This window comes from Sapajus apella, unplaced genomic scaffold, assembly GCF_009761245.1.
Source record: "Sapajus apella isolate SASKATOON/1434 unplaced genomic scaffold, GSC_monkey_1.0 scaffold86, whole genome shotgun sequence".
Taxonomy (NCBI): domain Eukaryota; kingdom Metazoa; phylum Chordata; class Mammalia; order Primates; family Cebidae; genus Sapajus; species Sapajus apella.
This window is the reverse complement of record NW_022437026.1, coordinates 5,812,705-5,835,714: the sequence shown is the minus strand read 5'-3', so window position 1 is coordinate 5,835,714 and position 23,010 is coordinate 5,812,705. Positions and strand designations below refer to the sequence as shown.

Genomic DNA, 23,010 nt, shown 5'->3' with positions numbered 1-23,010 from the left:
GTGGACTGTAGAGGGTTGTTCATGCTGACTTTATTTTACAAAACCCTCTGTGGCAGTAACAATGGAATGTAGGCTCGAGTAGGTTAGGAATCAAGGCAAGGATGCCTGTTAGAAATAGTGAGTATTGACGTTTCAGAGTAAGGGAGAGCACATGGAAGCCTAGCTTTCAGAAATTTAGGAAATGGAGTAAGACTTGGTGACTGGATGTGAAGGTCGAGAGAAGATTCAATCCCAGGATTACCTTTGGCACCTGCTGTGATCGCAGGGCCATTCATTTACCAACAGAAAACACAGTAGGGAAGATGTCAGGGGTAGGAGAGGTTGAATTTTTTTTGGCGGGGGATGGAGTCTCACTCTGTCACCCAGGCTGAAGTGCAGTGGTGCGATCTCAGCTTACTGCAGTTTCTGCCTCCCAGCTTCAAGCAATTCTCCTGCCTCAGCCTCCTGAGTAGCTGGGACTACAGATGCCCGCCACCAAGCCTGGCCAATTTTTTGTATTTTTAGTAGAGATGGGGTTTCACCGTGTTAGCCAGGACGGTCTTTATCTCCTGACCTCATGATCTGCCTGAATTCAGTGACTGATCCAGTACATCAAATTGTCAGTGGACCATCCACAGGTTTTGTGTCAAGAGCAAGGTGTAGGGTAAAGATTCTGATGTGGCAGTCACTGTTGCATAAGTGACCATTGGAGTTTGCATAGAACGTGAAACTGGTAAGACAAGTAGGTACCGGTGACACAAAAGATTAGAAAGCTTCAAAATAATGAAGAGTAGGCATGGAGATGGGAAGAAGATGACAAAGAAATGTCTCACGTGAGCCAAGGAAATAAAATGTTTTCATCAGCATATAATGCACAGGGTGTATAAGATTAGGTGAGAAAACTGTACACTGGGTTTGGCAACATGAAGGTACCAGTGCCTTCAGCCAGACTGATTTTAACATACTTTGAGGCAATTTTCAACAACTCCCCCCAAAAAATAAACTATAAATATGAATAACATAGCAAAACAGGTCATTAAGCTAGTGCCAGATGATTAATCAATTGTATCAGTACCTAATGCAGAGTAGGCTCTTATTTATTGTTGATCTGCACCAAATAGAGTACCTCAATGCTACATAACCAGAAAATATGTTTTTAAAAAGGAGACAGGTAGGGCAGGTTGGGGGCTGGTATATGACTATAAAAATATACACTACATAAGAAAAGGTGTACATAGCAGTAGACAAATGCTCACTTTAATCACAATTCTAAATTAATTATTTTCACATTCACATGGACATTTCAATAAACCAAGAAAAACTGAGTTGTGTTATACATTTTTTAACAGTTAACATGATTTGAAAATTTTTTATTAAAAATTGATCAGAAGCTAGTTGAAATTCTCACCATGAATATAAAATACTCGTTACAATTGTTTTTCAAAGTAAATTCAAATCTAAGCTTCCTGAAAAGCTGTATTATCTAATATCACAATAGGGTTGACTAAGTGCTTGACAACTTCTTTCTAAAGAACTTAACAAAAAGTGACTACTTGAAGAAACAGCTTTCCCTTGTTCATGTTTACAACAAAATGGTAACATTCTCTGCAGAGCTCTCATTTTATCATGAAATGTGGACAGTCAGGAACAGGTGTATGCAGTGGCATCAAGGAAAAGAGCATTTCAAAATATTTCCACTTTTATTAAAGGTTTTGACAATGAAGACTTAATAAAATGTCTTTAAATTCTATTTGCTATAGAGCAACCATCTACATAGGAGATGCATGCCATACAACCACAACCATTTTTGTGTGTAAAATATTTCCAAATTCGTAATATAAAAAGATTTGGCTAAAATACAAAAAACCTTTGCAATAAAACTGACAAGGTAGCTTAAGTAGCTTATAAGATTTCAGAAATGTCTTCTGAAAAATAAGAATGTTTCCTCTGCCAGATAAAACTGAACAGTTAAGGTGCTATAAACTAGCTAAAGCTAGAAAGGCACATCATGTAACTAGAAAAGAACAGCATGTGATGTGGACTTCCTTCATGTAGAACTGATAGAAAAATAGAATATGCTCTTCACAAGGAAAGGCATGAGAAGACAGTTCTTATAAACAAAACTCTCACTGAAGTCTTGAAGAGCTTTACAGAGAACATAAACATAAAATAGCTAGCGATCATTTATAGGACATGGTAATGGACTCCTTTATATTACAATACCTGCCTCAAATATAAACATAAATCAAATATAAACACCATTGTAAAGCTGTGATTCTCTCAACCGAACATTCCTCTGGTACCACACTCAGCTGCTAGTGGCATTCGGATGCAAAGGCTTAACTCGTGCTAATCTGGACAAGCCAAGACGGAGATTCTGATTTGGAGACTTCACAGACACCACTGCCAGGGGGCTGCTGCTATTTCTGCTACCTCCAGATGCCGCTGAAAGGAAACACATGATGCAATGCTGATTATGTCAGAAATCTCTTAACAAAGATTAATTTAACACAAGAAGCCAAAAAGAAAAAAAGGTAGTTAAGCATTATTCTGCTTTCCAGAGTCTATCAAACAATAAATGAGATCAAAAGAATGAAATGTACTAAAGAGCAGAAATAATATAATATTGCCTATTTCCAAACATCCCAGAAGTCAAGCTAATGACACTTAAACTTCACCACGAAAGCCGAAAAAGGAAAGCTGGGAACAAATAACACTAGTTGTAAAGGCATAAAGAAATGCATACCATGATAATTTCTAAAGTCAAATAAAAAGCAAATGCATTTTTAAGGTCCTTCAATTTTTACAAGTAGTCCTTGAATAGTCTAGTTTTCAATTATTAAATACCGTTTAAAGTGGCAAACATTGTTTTTATTTATTTATACTAGTTTCATTTATACTATTACCCTATGTAGCAATTATTTCCACCTATTTCAAAATTATCCACATTAATATTCACAGTTGATGGTGACTGTAGTTGCTCACCTACACAACAGTATTATAAATTTAAAATAATTATACCTGCTACCCTATAACTCAGGCTATACTGTTTTATCATTTTCTAGTTTGAGAGGTATAAAATATTTAATTTTAATTTACATTTCTTTAATTACCAGTGAGACTGAAATGCTTCCTATTTTCTAGTCATATTAATAGTTCTTGGGGACACTGGTATATTTATGCCCCTGGCTGATTTCACTTTTGGGATCTTGGCGGTCTTCTCCAGTTGTATAAGATAGGTAACAAACTGGCAATCTGTGGGCCAAATCTAGCTCTCAGATATATTGTTTGGTTCACATGGTGCTTAAAAAAAAAAAATCAACTTACAAAGATTAGCAGATTTCATATTAAAATCTGGATTTCTGGCTACTCTTGAAAGCTAAAATCAGATCTAGAAATACCAGGCCCATAATCCTTTATAAGACGATAGACTGGATAGGGAAAATGTGGCACATATACACCATGGAATATTATGCAGCCATTAAAAACGATGAGTTTGTGTCCTTTGTAGGGACCTGGATGAACCTGGAAACCATCATTCTCAGCAAACTGACAGAAGAGCAGAAGATCAAACACCGCATGTTCTCACTCGGAGGCGGGTGTTGAACAATGAGAACACATGGACACAGGGAGGGGAGCACTACACACTGGGGTCAGTTGGGGGGAAATAGGGGAGGGACGGTGGGGGGTAGGAAGCTGGGGAGAGATAGCAAGGGGAGAAATGCCAGAAGTAGGTGATGGGGAGGAAGGCAGCAAATCACACTGCCACGTGTGTTCCTATGCAACAATTTTGCATGTTCTTCACATGTACCCCAAAACCTAAAATGCAATAAAATAAATAAATGGGAAAAAAAAAAAAAAGACAGAGCTGAGTAGCAGCTGCTTCCTTCCAAAGGGTTTGTGTTCCTGAGTCCAACAAAATTCCTACTCACCCAAGTCTACTCCATGTGCCCAACTCACCCGTGACATCACTTGCCTGACCCCATCACATACTGACTTTATAAGCACTTTGTGCTTTATGATACTAACTCTTTATCCATCATTCTACTGTTTCCTTGTATCTTTTTTATTATGCTACTTTTAAATTTCTACAGTTATGTCATTTCTTTTACATTTCTTTCATTGGGGAAGCACTAATTATTCTTAGAAATATACGAAGTATTACTCTTTGAATGATATGACATCATTTTTTCAGTAATTAATCTTCCCTCCTTTTCTTCTCCAAAGAGCTTTTAGGTCCTCATTAAAAATCTTAGAATTTGTAAACCAGAATGGATTTTAAAGACTATATTTGTTTCCAATATTTCATATGATGAAATTAAGACTCTGTTAGTTAAGTAATCATGTAGCGTCACAGTTCAGGCCTAAATCTGAATACTAGTCATCAGGGGAGTGACGACTGTGGATGAATCAAAAAAGGGCACTCCAAAGAAAAACAGGAGTAGAATTGGAAGGGCTTAGGAAAGGAGAGGGAACATATGAAGAAAGATATACCAGGCAGAGGAGGATAAAGAGAGGCCCTGAGAGAGTAAAACATATAACATGTTTGAGAGCCAAAAAGTGTTTCACTGAATAGAGGGTTTCACTGAATTAGAGGGTCCATGGACGAGAGAAAGCAAAGACAAGACTGGTTAGGAAGGTAGCAACAATTTGGGCCTAGATTCAGGTTTTAGTAACGTCAAGAAGGGTGAAGGTCAAAGAATTCTTGAAGGATCCATGAGGCTTGGCTGTGGAGCAAAAGAAAACAAAGAGAAGTGAAACACGTAAAAGTCAGAGGTTGACTTTGCTAGGGCATTTGTTAAATGCTAGAATTGCCACATATAGATCCCAAGGCTTCAGTCAGACTGTGGAGGTCAAGCAGGTCTTGAGCAAAAGATGTGCTGCCAAAAATACATATATCAGGAATCTCAAATGTTTATACCCTTTAACACTGTAATTATCCTACTAGAAATTTTATCCTAGGAAAATAATCAGTAATGTGCTCAGAGATTTCTAAAATAAGGACATTTGTGCTTATTGCAATCTTACTTAGAACACTAAAAAATCATAAACCTGCATGTCTAATAAGGGAATGGTTAAATAAATGCAGCAACCAGAATTTGGTTTTGAAGAATATGTAATAATATAGGGAAATGCTCACACATGACATTTATAACTAGGAAAAAAATTTACCAGTGATAATTTTCCAAGCTACTGCCCTTGATGATAAATATACCATACCTGGTGGGACCCATTTAGGTCTCTTATTTTCAGCTGAAGGACTGCATATTTGTAATGGTTTCCTAGTGGCATCTGAAGAAAGAGAAACCTTTTTTGGCGAGGAATGAGATTCTGATTTGACAGCAGCTGGAGTAGAGTCTATCGAAGTCACTTATTTGAAAAATAAATGTAAAAAAGTTTGTCATTCAGGAAGAAAAAGTCTAGCATGTATGTGTAAAAATTATAATGTTACATAATCATATAAAAAATAAACTTATTAATCAACAAACATTTATTGAGAGCCTAAGAACAGCCATCTTTTATAAGCATTAATATGCCGGGTAGTGGGTGGGCATATCATACACATTACCTTTAACCTTTTACAACAACTCCAATACAGATATTACTCTCCCCACTATCAGAGAAGGAAACAGAGACGTTAAGCAATCTGACTATAGTCTGACAGCTGGTTAAGCGTCTAAGCTTAGAAACCAGATTTTCCTCCAAAGTCCATCCTTGTAACCAATCATTACACAATAGCGTCTCGTCAGTATGTGTCAGTGAGACCATGTGTCAGGCTCCAGAGTTACAAACAGTATCATTCGTGGCCCCTGGTCCCAAGGACTTTATGGTCTAGTCACTAGACTCTAGTGGAAAGAACAGGAAAGTAAAGATGTGTAAATTGCAGTGTGGTAAGGGATATGACAGACTCTAGAGGTATGCCAAGTAGGAAAGGAAACTACAATCTGGGTGTATGCATTTTGAAGTTAGAAGGAGGTGAGTGAGGATGGGCTGAACCCAATCAAGATTGAAGAGTAAAGGTAAATTGAGGGAAGCTTTCCAGGCAGAGGGAGTACAGCGGGCAAAGATGGAGGATCACCAAGCTCTAGGGCCAGTAGTACTGACTGGTTCAGTATATGGCTGGAGCAGAAATCTCAAGGGTAGGAAAGGTGAGAGATAGATACAGGGTATAGATCACTTATGAAGAGCTTTGTGAACCATGTAAAAGAGTCTAGCTAGTCACGATCACGCATACATTTTCCTCGGGAGTGATTTGCATTTTAAAAACATCTTTCTGGTGGTAGTGCAGGAGAAGTAGGTCCCTTAGAAGACTATTATGGCAATCAGGTAAGAGGAAACTGGGGCCTACTAAGGTGGAGAATAGAAGGAAAACAGCACATCAGCTATGTTTTAGCAAAAATAGATAGGTGGGAGGCAGCAATGGAGACGAAGAAATAATCCATGACTTGCAAGTTCCTGTCATGGGCACAGGCATGACATGGGCATGACATGCTTGCTGGTGCCATTTATCTAGAGAATGAACACAAGACTGGAAGTATGTCTGTCTTTCTTTTTCTTTCTTTCTCTCTTTCATGGTGGGGAGGGAGGAAGAAAGGTGGCATATAAGTTCACTTTAAGATAGTGCTTGTTTTGAGATACTAGGGGTATTTAAATGCATATGAATATGAACATTCTCACCATATACTCTTCCTAATGTTAATAACTGCATCCTCTAGATCAGCACTGTCTGAATGAACTTTCTGTAATTATAGAGATGTTCTGTGTTTTGTGCTGTCCCATATGGTAGCCACTAGCTATACAGAGTTACTGTGCACTTGAAATGTGGCTTGCAAAACGAAGGAACTGGTTTTTAAATTTTACTTAATTTAAATTAACTTAAATGTAATATAGCCACACATGGCTAGAGGTTACCATATTGGACAGCACATTTCTCAACATTTTTCCTATCAAGGGAAAATTATGACAAGTGCTAGATACAATTCTCAAAGTTTACCCAATACATTACTAAATATACCAATTTTTCCTAATTCCTAATCCTATCACTTAATGGTTAAATTTTATTTCTAATATTGTATATTAATCTCAGTTGTGAAGCAACTTGCTCCAAGGGATACCGAAAAGATTTTAAATGGTTAATTCCAATTTGGGAACTGAAATTTTATTTTTAGTTATCAGTGTGTCTTGGTGAAGAAGCATATACAAACATCTAAAGAAAATACAAAATATATTCATGGTGTTAATAACTTTTTCATATTATAGCTTGTAGTAGGCAGAATACTGGCTTCTCAGATGTCTACATCCTCATCACCAGAACATGTGAATATGTTACCTTACATGGCAAAGGGACTTTGCAGATGTAATTAAGAATCTTAGACGGGGAAAATTATACTGAATTATTTCGAGGGGCCCAATGTAATCACTGAGGCCCTTATAAGTAAATGTGAGGAGGAAAGTCAGAGTCAAGTAAGATGATGTGAGAAAGTCCTTGCCATTGCTCTGTGAAGGTGGAAGGGGCCACAAGCCAAGAAGTGCAGGCACCCCCCAAGGAGCTAGAAGGTAAGAATGTGGATTGTCTCCTAGAGCACAGTCGTACTGACCGCTTGACTTTAGCCCAGTGACAACCACTTACGACGTCTGATACTCAGAAATGTAAAATAACAAATATGTGTTGTTTTAAGACACTACATTTGTGGTAATTTGTTATAACAGTAACAGGAAACTAATATACTGTTTTAACTCTAAAAGCCCTTGTATTTAATATCTAATTTCTGGAACCCAGATGGAGTAATCAATTAAAAAAAAACACTCTAAAACCTCATTAATTCAGAATATAGGACACAGAAGAATAAAACTCAATCAGTACTTAATTCTCATTTAATTCTTAGTAAGTACTCAGCAACATGCTCTTTAAGGTGACAGCAGCTCTTATAAATAAATGGAAAGACTAAATAATGGAACTTTTAATATCAATAGCATATGCATTAAATAAACTAAGACATAAAAATGATTATCAAGAAAAACAAATTCAGTTAATGACAGATATATTTTGCAATAACCTATCATATACTATGAACTCAAAAATATCCTAACTTCTTTTACACAAGAAACAGGTATTCCATGTTTGAGTCATCATACGTTTTAAACGTTTTATCCTAAAAAGTTTCTAATGGAATTTGTTTTGGAGAAATTTTTTTAAAAAAGGGCCCTAAACGTGGCAAAAGAGCTCTCAAATCAGACTAAGTAAGCACAAAAGCAAAAAATTAGAATCATGCAAACTTCCCTGTTTTGCCTGGAGAAAATGTGGTCCAAGATACAGCTTAGACACTGAATGGACAAACATGGGTTTAAATTCTAGCCCCTCACCTATTAGACATAAGAATTCCAACGAATTATTTAACCTCTCTGAGACTCAGTATTTCACCGTAGAATGCAGGTGACAACAGAGAGTGGCCATGAGTACCAAAGTGAGGTCACATAATAAGTGCTGGCATAGGTAGTGGACTTGGCATTCTTGTCTGCTTTTCACCCTTCTCCACCCCTACCTTCCTTTTACATATTTTAACAGGAAATGAACATTAGGAAAATGTTAAAGAGAACAAAGGCAAAGATAAGAAAAATACAGCAAATAAACCACATACATTGCCTTTATAAAATTAAGTGTTTTGGACCAAGCTTACCCAAAGCATTACATTTGGATTTAGATTTCTTCTCTTTCTTTTCTACTGGGGATTTTTCCTTCACTTCTTTCTTTTTAATTTCTTTAACTTTACTTTTTCTCATAGAGAAGTCTTCATCGTTATCCTCACTCTCACCAAAATCGGAATCATCCTCAGAACCTCCACCTAAAACAGAAGATTACATACTTCATCCTTGCTCTAAAAAGTCAGGACTCTGTTGCCTTAACTTTATCCACAGCTTTGGCAGCAGATTCTTAGGCACCTTTGTGCTGCACTGTTTCCAGTAGCAGAACACTGCAGCTGACATTGTGGGTGCCTTGGGTTTGAATCCTCGGACAGGTCGCTAACTTCACTGAGCCTCAGTTTCCTCACCTAGAAAATGGGGATAACCATAAACCTCCATCAAAGGGTTGTTGTGTGGATTAAATTAGTTAATATGTACAAAGCGTTTAGAATAACATCTGGCGTATACCAAGCAAAATATAATTGTTTGCTATTAAGATTATCACTATAAATTTCCCATCAGTAATCTTTACTTCAGATTTTACTTTAACTCAGTCACTTTTGAAAAGAATGGTAGGGTATGACAATAGCTAATCTTTCAAAACAATGCATTTATGGTAAGAGTGAGCCTTCCCTTAATCACAAAACTTCGACATTCTGGAATAGACCAATTGAGAATTGAGATAACCATACACGACAATCTTAACAGATAATCCTACAGCTGACTTCATTTGGGACAAACTTTTATTTCACAAAAAGGCTTTTCTGCCCTTTATGGGAAAAAATAAGCCAGTGATCTAATTTTGAAAGTGCTACAGCCGCTCTGGAAAAAAGCATGTCCTAACCTGATAGTTAAGCAATTATCCTTCTATTTTTTAAGGAGGTTAGGATCAGAAAACCATGCCTTGTAAATAAACTCTGAAAACTAAGTGTAAATAGGGTTAGTCCTATATTCATATAAAACTTTCTTACATTTTTAATAGTGTGAACATGCTTGTGCAGAAAATGCTTAAAGTAAAAAAATGTACAAAATGAAAAATAAACAGTACATGCTTATTGCAGGAAATGTAGACCATACAAAAATTTATTAAGAAAATCTACTCTGTCATCTCGCCACTTAGGGATAGCCGCTATTATCCCCACATACTAATATCAACCTGTCTATATGAAATTATCTGTGAAATAAAAATCCTCTAAAATTTTCAAACCTATACCACAGTAGACAGTAATAAACCACCAGCCAGATTCAACAATTATCAACATTTTGCTCCATTTGTTTCATCCATCTCTCTTTTCTCCTTCTCTTCCCTTTTTGTAGTTTATTAAAATAAATCCAAGATATCACATCGTTACATTCCTACACGCTTCAGAATGTGTCTCTAAAAAAAATGGGCATTTTCTTACATAACAATACCATCGCCACATCTAGCAATACTAACACTAGTTTCTTGGTATCATCTTCTATTCAGTCTGTATTAATCTCTTTTAATATAGAGCAGTATCTTTTCCCTGTCTTCCCTTGCGTCTGACTTGCTGAAGCAGCTGGGTCAATTGTCCTGCAGAATCTCCGAAGTTCTGGATTTGTCTGTTTTCTTGCTCATGGTGTCATTTAACTTATTCCTGCTTTTTTTTTTTTTTTTTTGAGATGGAGTCGTACTCTGTCACCCAGGCCAGAGTGCAGTGGTGCGATCTTGGCTCATTGCAGCCTCTGCCTCCCAGGTTCAGGCAATTCTCCTGCCTCAGCTTCCTGAGTAGCTGGGATTACAGGCATGTACCACCATGCCCAGAAAATTTTTGTATTTTAGTAGGGATGGGGTTTCACCATGTTGGCCAGGCTAGTCTCGAACTCCTGACCTCCAGTGATCCGCCCTACTCAGCCTCCTAAGGTGCTGGGATTATGGGCATGAGCCACCGTGCCTAGCCATATTCTTGCATTTTATGTGAGCTGGAATTCTGCTCTCAAGGCTTGACTGGATTCAGGCTCACCTTTATTTATTTTTTTGGCAAGAATATACTTCGTAGGTGATGCTCTGTACTTCATATTACATCACATTAGAAATCATAAAATGTGTGGCTGTCCCTGTTTTAGGTGGTTCAGTTGATGCCAACCTGAATTTACCATTGTAAAGATCCTCATTAACCTTCCACTGATGACCTTTACCTAAATCAACAATGTCATTTACGGGCTAGGCACAGTAGTTCACAGCTGTAATCCCAACACTTTGGTAGGCCAAAGCAGGTAGATCACTGGAGGTCAGGAGTTCAAGACCAGTCTGACCAACATGGTGAAACCCCATCTCTACTAAAAATACAAAAATTAGCTGGGGTGTGGTGGCACATGCCTATAGTCCCAGCTCAGACACTGAAGCAAGAGAATTGCTTGAACCCAAGAGGTGGAGGCTGCAGTCAGCTGAGATCGTGCCACTGCACTCCAGCCTGGATGACAGAGCGAGACTCTATCTCAAAAAACAAAACAAAACAAAAACAAAAAACAATGTCATTATGATCTTCAAATTACAATTTCCTTATTCTATCATTGTTCTGACACAAAAATTTAAAAATAGAGTAATCAACTCACATACTCACATAATGGTTACTGTGCTATATAGAATTAGCCCAAAATAGGCCAGCAGATCACATGAAGCCTGTTATAAATGTAGCCTGCAAATTCAAGGAATCCCAAGAGCCTTCAAAGAGGTTCGAAGAGGGTAAGTAGTGGAGGAAGTTTCTCCTAACTTTCAGAATAGATAATCTAGAACAAAACCTTCTATGTATCCCACTGTTCTGACATTGCATGTGTTCAGTAAATTAGAAGTCTTAAGGATTCTTTTCTTGGCCCTAGAGGATAAACAGCAGAAGCTGGCTACATTTCTGTTTAACAAGCTTGTTCAGAAATGGGGTCCAACTAATCTTCGTTAGTCAACTGAGAAAGCAATTTAAATAAAATTAGAGATGGGGAGTTGGAGTTCCCAAAATTACAAGTCATTAGCATCCCATAAAGGAAAATCTGGAAGGCCCAAACACTTCAGTTATGGATTTTGGGAATCATTAGAGAAAAGACTTATCTTCTCTGCAATTTTCTCTTTTCTTTCATTAATGAAGGTCACACACAGTCCTTTCTATTCTCCTCCAGGGCAAGCGAATGCAGAGGGAAAACTAAAATGTCACTTTGGGGCTGTTTCCACTTCTTGGCTATTATGAATAATGCCGCTATGAACATGGGTATGCAAGTATCTCTGAGATCCTGCTTTCAATTACTTTGGATATATGAATATCCCTTGGGACCAGACATGTTTCAGAATTCAGACTTCTTTTGGATTTTGGAACATTTGTATTATATCCAGTTGGGCATTCTAACTCCAGAAATCCAAAATGCTCGAATGAATATTTCCTTGAGCATTACGTTGGCACTCAAAAAGTGTCCTTATATCTTCCTGTCTCTCAGGTCCTCCCAAAGTAAAATAAATGCAAAACAGTCTTTCTTTATGCATTTCCTTTGTTCCACAAGGAGAGGAGCTGTTTGTTTTGTTCACTATTGTATCCCTAGAATCTAGAATATAGTGCACATAAAAAACACTCAAATATTATTTGAATAGGTGATGATGAACAAATCTGTTATTGTTCGTTGACAGTATATCAAAATCTAAAATAAGGTATCTGATTTGGCCTAAATTTACGAATTTATTAATTTGAATTTTTAATTACTGTTATAATTCTGTCAAGGTCACAACACTTTCCATTTGCCCAATTTCTAAATGAGTCTAAAAACCATCATAATAAAATACAGCTTTCATATACCTTCTGCCTCAGAATAATTCATGAATTTCTACTACCTACAGATAAAAACGTCTAGACTTCTTAGAGTAGTTCTGAGACTCTCTGTGATTAGTACCAGCCTCCCTCTCAAGCTTCTTCCATGTTCGTCCCAGCAAGCCTCACTCAACTCCTATATGAGCATTTGTCTATTCCATGGGTAATGCCTTTCTATCAGTCAGAAATGCTACTTTACACCTTTAGTTTGTTGAAATGCTACTCATTTTTCAAGGCATAGCTTAAAGGTTAACTCCTAGAAAAAGCTTTTTCCCCAAATGTTATCACTGAATTTAACTGTTCTGTGTGTCCCTGAAGTTTGCACACCCCAAAGGTTTAACACAATCCTTTGCATATAACACAATGCTTTTGCACTGAATTCCCATAGGATTAATTTTGAAGCAGGATAAAACCTACCAGATGCAAAGTCTGGTTCGGCGTCATTAGTACTATCACCATCACTGCCTTCCAGAAGAATCTTCCTCTGCTGTACTGCAGCTTTAGATGCTGCTTTTCTTTTCCCTTGAACACCACCAGCATCATCTTCCACAGTAATCTTATCCAAATCTTCAGGAGAGGCATAAAAATCAATGGAAAACTTTGTGACAGCTGATATTTCAAGAACTGCAGGGCAAGCTCTATTACAGCTATTGCTTATATTCACCTAGGTTCACCCCTCCCCTGCTTCTAGTAATAAGACTATTTACTAGCCCAATCTGGGCCAACCGTTCTACCCCAGTGCCCTGGGAACAAACTTTAGTTTTAGGGATAAATCCAAGACCCAAACAGAGATAATCTTTCCCCCCAAATTTTTCAAACTAGCACTAGGAAGACACAGCCCCTTTCTTCAAAGATCGGTTGCTCCAACTAGAAGTCATGGGTAGTTATGACCCTTCAGGGAAGAATGTGTGTCTGCAGTACGAGAGAATAGAATATAACACAAAGAAATAAAGGCCTTGACATCAAGAGAGCCTTGACAAATTCAAGAACTTGCTTCTAGCCACAATTTCATTGATTTAAACAAAAGTCAGAAAAACAGCATTGTTGATTTAAAAAATTATTAATATAATAACTTACCTAAATAATCACTGGCTACACTGCAATTAGAGATATGAGGAGACTTATTCATTGCTTCTGTTTTACTATTGACATGTTTTTCAACACCTAAATATAAGGAATAAGAAAGAAAATTCAGGTATATCTCAATCAAATAATGTCTAGAAATAGAAAAATTAGTACTAAAATGTAATAGCATTTCGATTTAGATAAATGATCCCAAACTCGAACTAGCACAATAATTTTATTTGGAGAGGTTAACATAACAGGTCATAAGTCTGGGCTCTGAAATCTAACATACTTAGGTTTAAATTCAGGCTCTACCATGTAAACTGGCTGTATGACCACAGGCAAGTTGCTTATCCTAAAACTTCATTTCCTCATGTATAACGTGGAGACAAAAAGTGTCTCACATAGTGGTATTACAGAAGACTAAATGTGGATCTCACATGGAAATTGCTTATTATGGTGTCCGATGCACAGGAAATGGTCATTCGATATTAACTATCAATTCTGTGTAGGCAAATCCATGCTTTTACTAACATAAGAACTCACCAATCATTATAACCTTAAAAAATCCAAAGCATTTTAAGAGGACTTTAAGACATAATAATTGGTACTATTAAATCCCAATGCTACAAAGTGGATTATTTAATAAGAAGTGGTATAATATTACTACTTCTAAGGAACTCCCCTTATACATTCTATAATGTCTTAAAAGAGAGAGAGAAATTTCAGTGCCTCAATTTTAAATGAATTCATGATTACATTTTGATGTAATTCTCTTTTGATGTTTCTTTGATTCCTGGTTACTAAAAGTCTTCCTAATCAAACTTTCATTTCTTTTTAAAGAGGAGGCAGCCAGGCAAGGTGGCTCTCGCCTGTAATTTCAGCACTTTGGGAGGCTGAGACGAGAAGACTGCTTGAGGCTGTGAGTTTGAGGTCAGCATGAGCAACATATTGAGACCCCTCTCTACAAAATAAGAAATGGCCAGGCGTGGTGGTACATGCCTGTAGTCCCAGCTACTCAGGAGGCTGAGGCAGGAGGATTGCTTGAGCCCAGGAGGTCAAGGTTGTACTAAGCCATGATCATGCCACTGTATTATTGTCTGGGTGACAGAGTGAGACCCTGTCTCAAATAAATAAATAAATAAATAAATAAATAAATAAATAAGGAGGCAGTACTGATTTAGAAAACAAAAAAAGGCACACATATACCCCTAAATAAGATAATAAGCTAAAATATCCCCCAACATAAAAACTTGAAGCCAAAAAAACATTTAAGCAGTTTGAGTATCTTTTTCAGAAATAATGATTTCTGCCTCTCTAGAGTATTAATATACCATCTGCTGCATAGTTGCCAAAAAAATTAAAGGAGAAAACCAACAGAGAAATCCAGAAGCCATTCTCTTAAGTCTACTGAGCTTGCTAACCAAATCAATAACTATGACTTTTGTGAGTAATAAAAATTACCATGATTAGGACATGTTCAACTGATCTGGGGAAAAAGGAGATGGATTGTTAGGACTGTAAAGATCAATTCACTTGATGGAGAAATTAAATGTTCACTGTATACTAACACACAATTTGAACATTCAGGTTCATAGTCCATGTCCTCAAGCATACTCTGGGTGTTAAGCAGAGATGCATGTCTGTTTGTATGAGATTTAGGCAGCTGAATTAAGAACTGAATCCAGGTCTACCCTCTGCAAATGGGTCTACTTACAGTGCAAAGTAGTTACATTTTACTCTTTCTTCTGTGAAGGTCCATCCAAAGAAATAGTTACAAAAGCATTAAGAAGGTTTTAAAGGGAAATATACAGAAAATAAAGTTACTTTTATCTTGAGACTTCTGCACATTAGTGGTGACTGTTGGAGATTCCTTCACTGATAAAGCTAGTGCAAAAGCTCTCTGATAGAGCTTGTCATCTAAAGCCATCCTAAAATAGATACACAAATAATAATGAGTTTTTCAAAATATCAATCTCAAATAAAGAGCAAAGTTATGAGATTTTCCTAAATGACTACTTAAGAATTTCTAACTTCACAAAAATGTTTTTAAACAATCATCATCACTAATAGACCTTTGATGATAAGACTCTAAAATGTCACGGTGTCATGTTATATACAGAATAAGAGGTCTGAAATAGGAGGAGCATGTGCCTCTTTGCAGTGACAGTTCCTTTTCACTGTTATGTGTCACCTTACTATCAGGTCTGTCCAGGTGGGAAGCACCTACTCAACCCAAAACAGACTTGGTTGAAACATCACTTCCACTTAGAATTCTTCCTTGACCTCATCCACTTCCCTTTAGCAGATATTATGGCTCTTATGTTAAAATTATTATCATTTTTTAACATCTGTTCCTCCCAACACAGACTAACAAATATTTTACCAAGCACTTACTTTATACAAGGCACTACACTAGATGGAATACCAAAAGTACCTTCAAGAAGTCTGCAATTTAAGGAAGAGGGTGGGGAAATAAGACATGCTAATAATTATCCTATAAAAGGCAGATTATAGTAAGTCCTAATCAAATTGGTCAAAAGTGCTATGGAGTATAAAAGGAAAAAAACATCAAAGAAAGTAAGATAAGGAAAAGTTACATAAAGGAGGAAGCACTGAGATGTACCTTAAAGAATTGTTTTAAAATAACAGTTTTCTTGATATAATTCACATATCATAAAGTTTACCTTTTAAAGCGTATAATTCAGCAGTTTTTTAGTTTATTCACAGAGTTGTAAAACTACCATCACTATCTAATTTCAGAACATCATTATTACCCCAAAAAGAAACCCCACACCTATAAGCATTCACTTCCTGTTTACCCCTCTCCCAGCTCCTAGCAACCATTAATCTACTTTCTGTTTCTATGGATTTGCCTATTTTGGACATTCCATGCAAATGAAATCATAGAATATGTGGCCTGTACATCTGGCTTCTTTCACTCAGGATCATGTTTTCAGGGTTCATCCACAGTGCAGTATGTATCAGTTATTGGCAGTCATTTCTTTCTATGGCTGAATAATATTCTATTTTGTAAATACCACATTTTACTTATCCATTCATTAGCAGATAGACATTTGGATCGCCTCCATTTTTTTTTAACTATTATGAATAATGTTGCTCTGAACATTCATATACAGGTTTTTGTGGGGGCATATGTTTTCATTTCTCTTGGATACATACCTAGGCTGGGTCATATAATAACTCTATACCTGTATTTAATATTTTGAGGAACTGCTAAGCCATTTTCCAATTTCGCTATACCATTTTACACTCCCACCACCAATATATGAGGGTTCAAATTTCTCCATATTCTTGTCTTTTTTTTTAAGTCATCTAGTGGGAAGGAAGCATTATCTCATTCTGATTTTGATTTGCATTTCCCTCACAGCTAATGATGTCGAGCATCTTTTCATGTGTTTATTGCTTATTTGTGTATCTTCTCTGGAGAAAGTCTATTCAAATCTTTTGCACATTTTGAATTGTGTTGTTAGTCGTTTTACTGTTGAGTTTTAAGAGTTCTGTATATACTATGGATATAGTTCCTTATCAGTCATCTGATTTACAAATATTTTCTGCCATGTGTGGGTTCCTTTTTCAATGTATTTAAAATGTAATACAAGAAACTCAAAAACAAAAACCAAAAAAGAGCATGAGATGAGGTAAGTTTCTCCATGCTAACATTCATAGAGAAACTTGTAGCGGTAAAACATTATCTAAGCCATGTTCCATTTGTTAGTATTCCTCTTCCGTCCATTTGTTCTCCATATTGCAAGTTTTGGGTCTCTAAGGACGTCCTTCACTCCTCTCTCCCTCTTGGCAATATATAATGAAATTCCATGATTAGTCCAGAAACTACGAGAGCTTATGCCTGCTGGACAAATCTTAGTGACATAGGGAAAAGACATCTTTTTCTGCAAAAAAAAAATACATGGTTTTATATTCTAGAAGCTGTCCTCACCAATGTTATTTTTAAGAAAGTAGTCTTGTATGAATTGAAGACTTCAGAGACAAGTGCTGGGTCCTGTCAAAACCAATCATAACTTCTAAATTCCACAATCATTATTGTCTTAATATTTAAATGGTATTTCCTTATATGTTTGTGAATTTCTTTTAAGTCAGAAAGCCAGAAAAAAATTAATAGTACATTCTGTTTTCTGACATGCACCTAGTAAAATGAGACCTATGACTGTTCAAGCTCTAATTTAAATTAATGGTTTGAATCTGGGTCTCTTTAAAATTAATACATCTAATTTCATATATTTACTGTATGTCTTACCTCTCACCTTTTTTTAGGGGTTTTCTCTTGTACTGGGATTTCTTCTTTCTGGAGATTGTTCAAGTTAGGTTTTGGTTTATCTTGTTTTAACTCCTTAGGTGTTGTTTTTGATTTCTTGTTTAAAGGTACAGTTGCAGAAATAAAATCATCTATTCATGTGTGAATTAAAATCAAAAGAAAAAGATTATTTTCTTAGTAAATGAAATTAATTACACTGTGTGTTCAAGTTTTTATAGGCTAGGCAAATTGTTTAATTTCCACAATTTAAAACTCATTGTTAGTATTTAGTTTATCTTTTTTCTTATTCATCTATTTTGACTTTTCTTTGTTTTGGTGGCCTTTATATTTAAAAATATCAGTCTGTCAAAAACCAATTCACTAAAAACTGCAAAAGCAATTAAGACAGCATATAAATGTCAAAGAAAAAATGATTAAAAACCTGTAAAGCCATTAGAAAAATTGTAGAATTTAATCACATTGAAAAATGGAAATAACTTATTTTTTATGGGAACTTCACAATGTAACCAATATCGTCTTTCAAAGACCATTACCTGGGCCAGGCACAGTGGCTCATGCTTGTAATCCCAGCACTTTGGGAGGCCAAGGTAGGTAAATCACATGAGGTCAAGAGTTCAAGACCAGCCTGGCCAACATGGTAAAACCCTGTCTCTACTAAAAAAATACCAAAATTAGCCATGCGTGGTGGCGGATGCCTGTAATCCTAGCTACTCAGGAGGCTGAGGCGGGGGAATCACTTGAACCCGGGAGGCGGAGGTTGCATTGAGCTGAGATTGCACCATTGCTCTCCAGCCTGGGCAACAAGAGTGAGACTGTCTCAAAAAAAGAATCCATTACCTATTTCTAGTATATTAACCATGCTAGAGAAAATAAGAAGCAATATAGGGGAAGAGAAAATAGCTCCTATTTGAGGATTTTTGCAATAGTAGTATTTCGTCTTTCCATTACCGTAACGATCTTCCTATGACCCTACCACAGTAACTTCTTATTTTCTGGCAAAAGAATGTTCTTTTCCAGTCCATTATTGTTTCTCACAGGTTTTTCTGTCCTACCAATCCTCAGAACTGTTGTAGCTCTTCTTTTGACTGTCAACAAAAAACTGCTGTGGCTTTTCAACACGTACACAACACATATATGCGTACCTTCAGGGCCTATGTAGTCTTAATCACATGCTTAGCAAGCATTCATACTTGTTGCCTCTTATATGCTTCCCCATCAATAGGATAATTTATGGCTCCCTCCACATGCTGCCACCCCCACCTACTACACACCTGGCAGTTTATTAAGTATCTGGTGACACGCTGATGACAGTCAAAAAAAAAGCTAGAGGCTCTATTCTCTACCTTTTTCCCAAGTGGCAGATACAGTTAAGGCTGTGCTCTAGGCAAAAACAGACTGCTTCAAACCAAAGGCTTACTAAATATTTGACTTACAGAAAACTCTACTGGTCTAAGAAAGAAATATTATGTTATACGTTGAAAAGGGTGAACCTATAACATAATCTAATGCAATGTTCCTCAACTTGCCAATCATAGCATAGTCAAGTAAACATATGACTAATGCTTAAAAGGCATAAGCCTAACCTTTCTTCAAGGTCTTGTTTTATATTACAATTAATAGAGATTCTTCGGGGATGAGACAGGAGACAAACCTCAATGTGATAACTATAGACCTAGAGTAGTTTAGATCTAAAGAGACTTTTCGCCTGGCCCTGTTCATTTATCACTTACCAACATAATTTTTATCAGTGTAATTATCAGCATAATTATCCAAAATGCTTAGAAAACTATCTTTCCAGACCTACATGATATGCAATTGGGCAGGTCAGTCAGTGTTTGAGCTATCTATGTCATATAAATTCTCAGGAAATTAGTTTCCAAATCTTTAAAGCAAAAATAAGAAGCTTTACTTACCATCACTGTCAGAGTTGTCAAACTGTGAGTAATTGACTGGTTTCTTATGTCTATGACCAAAACAGGATTTTCTCATTAACACAAATGTTAATTTCTCACCTCTATTACATAAGGCTATTAACAGTCTTGAATAAATGAAAATGTGTTTGGGTTCTCGTAAGAACACTTAAATCTAAAACATGATTTGTATTTTACAGCAGGGACTTATCATTAGCTAAAATAGTTACAACTATACCTGATATATGTGGGTATTGTTGGCTTTTCAATTCTATGATAAAGGAAAAAAATTCAGATAACTTATTAAGTAAGAATAATGCATATAATTAACACTTATAATTTCTATACTGTTTAATTGCTATTGGGCATTTCTAAGTGCCCATTGTTCATGTTCTTCGGTTTTGTGTGTGCATTCTATCTTCCTTACTAAATTACAAATTTCTTGTCACTAAAAGCTACTTTCTTTTTTATCAATCTCTCCACAATACCAAATAATGTTTTTATGCAATGGACACTTAAAAATGGTGAGTGACCTTGTTCCTCCCACCTAAGATGAATCTTTATACAGGCTGAGTATTCCTTGCCTGAAATGCAAATGCTTGGAACCAGAAATGTTTTGAATTTTGGATTTTTTCAGAGTTTGGAATATTTGCATTATATACTTACCAGTTGAACATCCCAAATCTGAAAATCTAAAATCCGCAATGCTCCAATGAATATTTCCTTTGAGTGTCATGTAGGAACTCCAAAAGCTTCAAATTTTTGAGCATTTCAAATTTGGGATATTCAACCTGTACTACTTTAGAGGACATTAGAAGAAAATGATATTCAAAGTGAAAAATAATTTTCTTCCTCCCTCCTCTAGGCACTAGGCACATAAAATGGTTTTCTAGTTTTTATTTCTATATTTTGACAAATGTGCAAATGTGAATAACCTAATTTGTCAGCTGGTTGTTCTTTCAAGTAAAAATAATGTTCTATGAGAAAGATAAGCTCAGCTCACAACTGAAACAATCTCACAAGTGCTTTTCCTTGAGATAACTATCATGCATCAGTATGTAGAGGTGCTTATGTGTACTTCCCATTTCCTCATACAAAATAATAAAAAGTACACTCACATTACTTTCTTCTTCAGAGTTAAAGAATTTAGAGCTGAATAAGATATGAAAACCCCTTTAGAAATTCTGAACTTGAATAATAGTAAAATAAAATCAGTAGCCTATTTTTAAAAAGTATACTCAAGGGTTGAGCTATAATGAATATAATAATTTTCGCTACTTCATCAAGCATACTCTTAACTGAATTTTCATTTTTTCTTTTTTTTTTTACTCTTAAGAGTATGGTAGTAAACAATGCAAAGACTAGTAGTACAATTTGGTGTCACTGCCTTAATTATTCTGAGGTGCCAGCAGTTTTATCATCACTGCAGCGCAAATGACAAAAGTGATGAAAAAGGCAAATCATGTCTTAGTATTGTTATAAAGAATTTTGATCTCATAGACCTCTAGAGAAGTTTCCAGGGACTCCCAGAAGTCTGCAGAACATACTTTAACAACTGCTGTTCTGCAGAACATACTTTAACAACTGCTGTTCCACACAATGGGATTATGACTTCACTGCCTGAATGCTTAAAGCCCATTTCAAATTCAAAATGTTCAAAACAGAAATCTTGATCCCTCATACCTCCTGACCCATTCATTCCTTTTCCTAGTCTTCCTTATCTTAATTAATACAAAGATCATCCATTCTGTACCTCAGACCAAAAACTATTGTGGAGCCATCTCTGATTCTTTCCCTTACCTGTACATCTACTTCATCAGCAAGTTCTGTCTGCAGTGCCTCCAAAACACATCTCAAATTCATCTGTTCCATTCCATGTCCACCGATAATACCCTATCCCAAACTGCTCTCCAACGATATAATAGCCTGATTTTCCTGCTCCCATTCTGGTCACCCCATCATCCACCATTTATTCTCCAAAAGCAGCCAGTGACTTTTACAAAAGCAAACTTAGATTTCTCTCCCCTACTTAAAACCCTCCACTGACTTCCCATTGACTTAAAACAAAACCTAAACTCCTTTCTAAGACTTACAAGACCCTCTCTGTTCTGGCACCTATTTCTCTGACCCACTCCCCTATGATTCTCCCCACTGCTTGTTAATCCTACAGCTTTAGACTGTCCCTAAAACATAGTCAAGTATGGGGCTTTGGCTCCTCTTCCCTCTACCCTGATTCATGACTCAGTGCATATATTACCGCCTCAGAGAGGCACAAAATAACTACTATATTTAAAGCAGTGCTTTGCTCCTTTGCACTCTATCATACTTCGATGCTTATTTTCGGCCCCTAACCTCACCTCCCACTAGAATGTAACCTCCAGCACCTCGTACATTATAGAAATGAAGATGTTCAATAACTTTACTAAGAATGGCTAATCGTAGGCTTCCATGGCACTCAGCTGTAAATAGAGGAATCTTTTCTAATACTGTAATGGAAAGCACAAACGATCTGCAGTGTGATGAGTTAGGTTTGAGTATTGCCCTGCCAATTACTGGGCCGTATGACTCAGGTAACTTACCCTCTATACGTAGAAATGATAAATCAATAAAACAGGAATGTTTACTCTTTCTATATCAAATAACTACAGTGATAGAAAACTAAAATAACACAAAATTGGGAGCTCGGTGAAATGTAAAGCGCTGTGCAAACGCTAACATTACAAGGTCTTGATACAAGAAACGGCAACGGCTGTGAAGGGAGGCAAAGAGAAGGAAAAAGCTACGATGCTAGGATAACTTCTGAGCAACAGGTATCACTGGAGACTGAATTCTCGATAACCGTCCATCCTACCCCCACCACCGCTGCGATCCGGTCTTAGTCGATCCTTTCCCCTTAGTCTCATGTATTGCCCCTAAGTTTTCTTCCCACCCCCGCCGAATGTCAGGAACTACCCACCTTACAGGCCGCACCATGATCCCTTTCGAGACTTGATATTTAGAGTTTTCAAGTTCTTGTTGGTTGCAGTGGCGGTTTCAATTCCCGCCCAAAACCAGACATCGGCGCCCTCCGCCCCCTGCTACCCGTCGTCCAATCACCACCAGCCATGCTTGAAGGCTGCGCACGCGCAGTTAGGAAAGCGAATTTGCTCCCGCCCTTCCCAAGGCACCACTTTTCCGTATCCGGTCCACCAGAGCCTAGTTTGTGCTTTGTCTCTGCACTTTCGTCACAACGGCGGGTTTTTGCTGTCTCTGAAATACAGAACAACAG

At 36.8% G+C, this 23,010-nt stretch overlaps 1 protein-coding gene across 1 annotated transcript; it reads right to left on the bottom strand.

Moving 5' to 3' along the window:
* Positions 1–1,219: 1,219 nt before the first annotated feature.
* RAD51AP1 (RAD51 associated protein 1) lies at positions 1,220–22,981 on the bottom strand. The gene is made up of 9 exons (XM_032254523.1): positions 22,699–22,981; positions 19,746–19,795; positions 17,822–17,963; positions 15,363–15,466; positions 13,548–13,634; positions 12,888–13,037; positions 8,658–8,822; positions 5,200–5,349; positions 1,220–2,424 (listed from the first exon to the last, which is right to left on the bottom strand). The coding sequence occupies exons 1-9, from the start codon at positions 22,713–22,715 to the stop codon at positions 2,288–2,290; spliced, it is 1,002 nt and encodes a 333-aa protein (XP_032110414.1). The 5' UTR covers positions 22,716–22,981; the 3' UTR covers positions 1,220–2,287.
* Between the last annotated feature and the right edge of the window lie 29 nt (positions 22,982–23,010).

Coding starts and splice junctions, on each gene's coding strand:
- RAD51AP1 (XM_032254523.1), bottom strand. Junction 15,467..17,821: donor GAGAAAACCCCTAAAAAAAG/GTGAGAGGTAAG, acceptor TATCTATTTTAG/GATGGCTTTAGATGACAAGC. Junction 13,635..15,362: donor GCAGAAGTCTCAAGATAAAA/GTAACTTTATTT, acceptor CCTTATATTTAG/GTGTTGAAAAACATGTCAAT.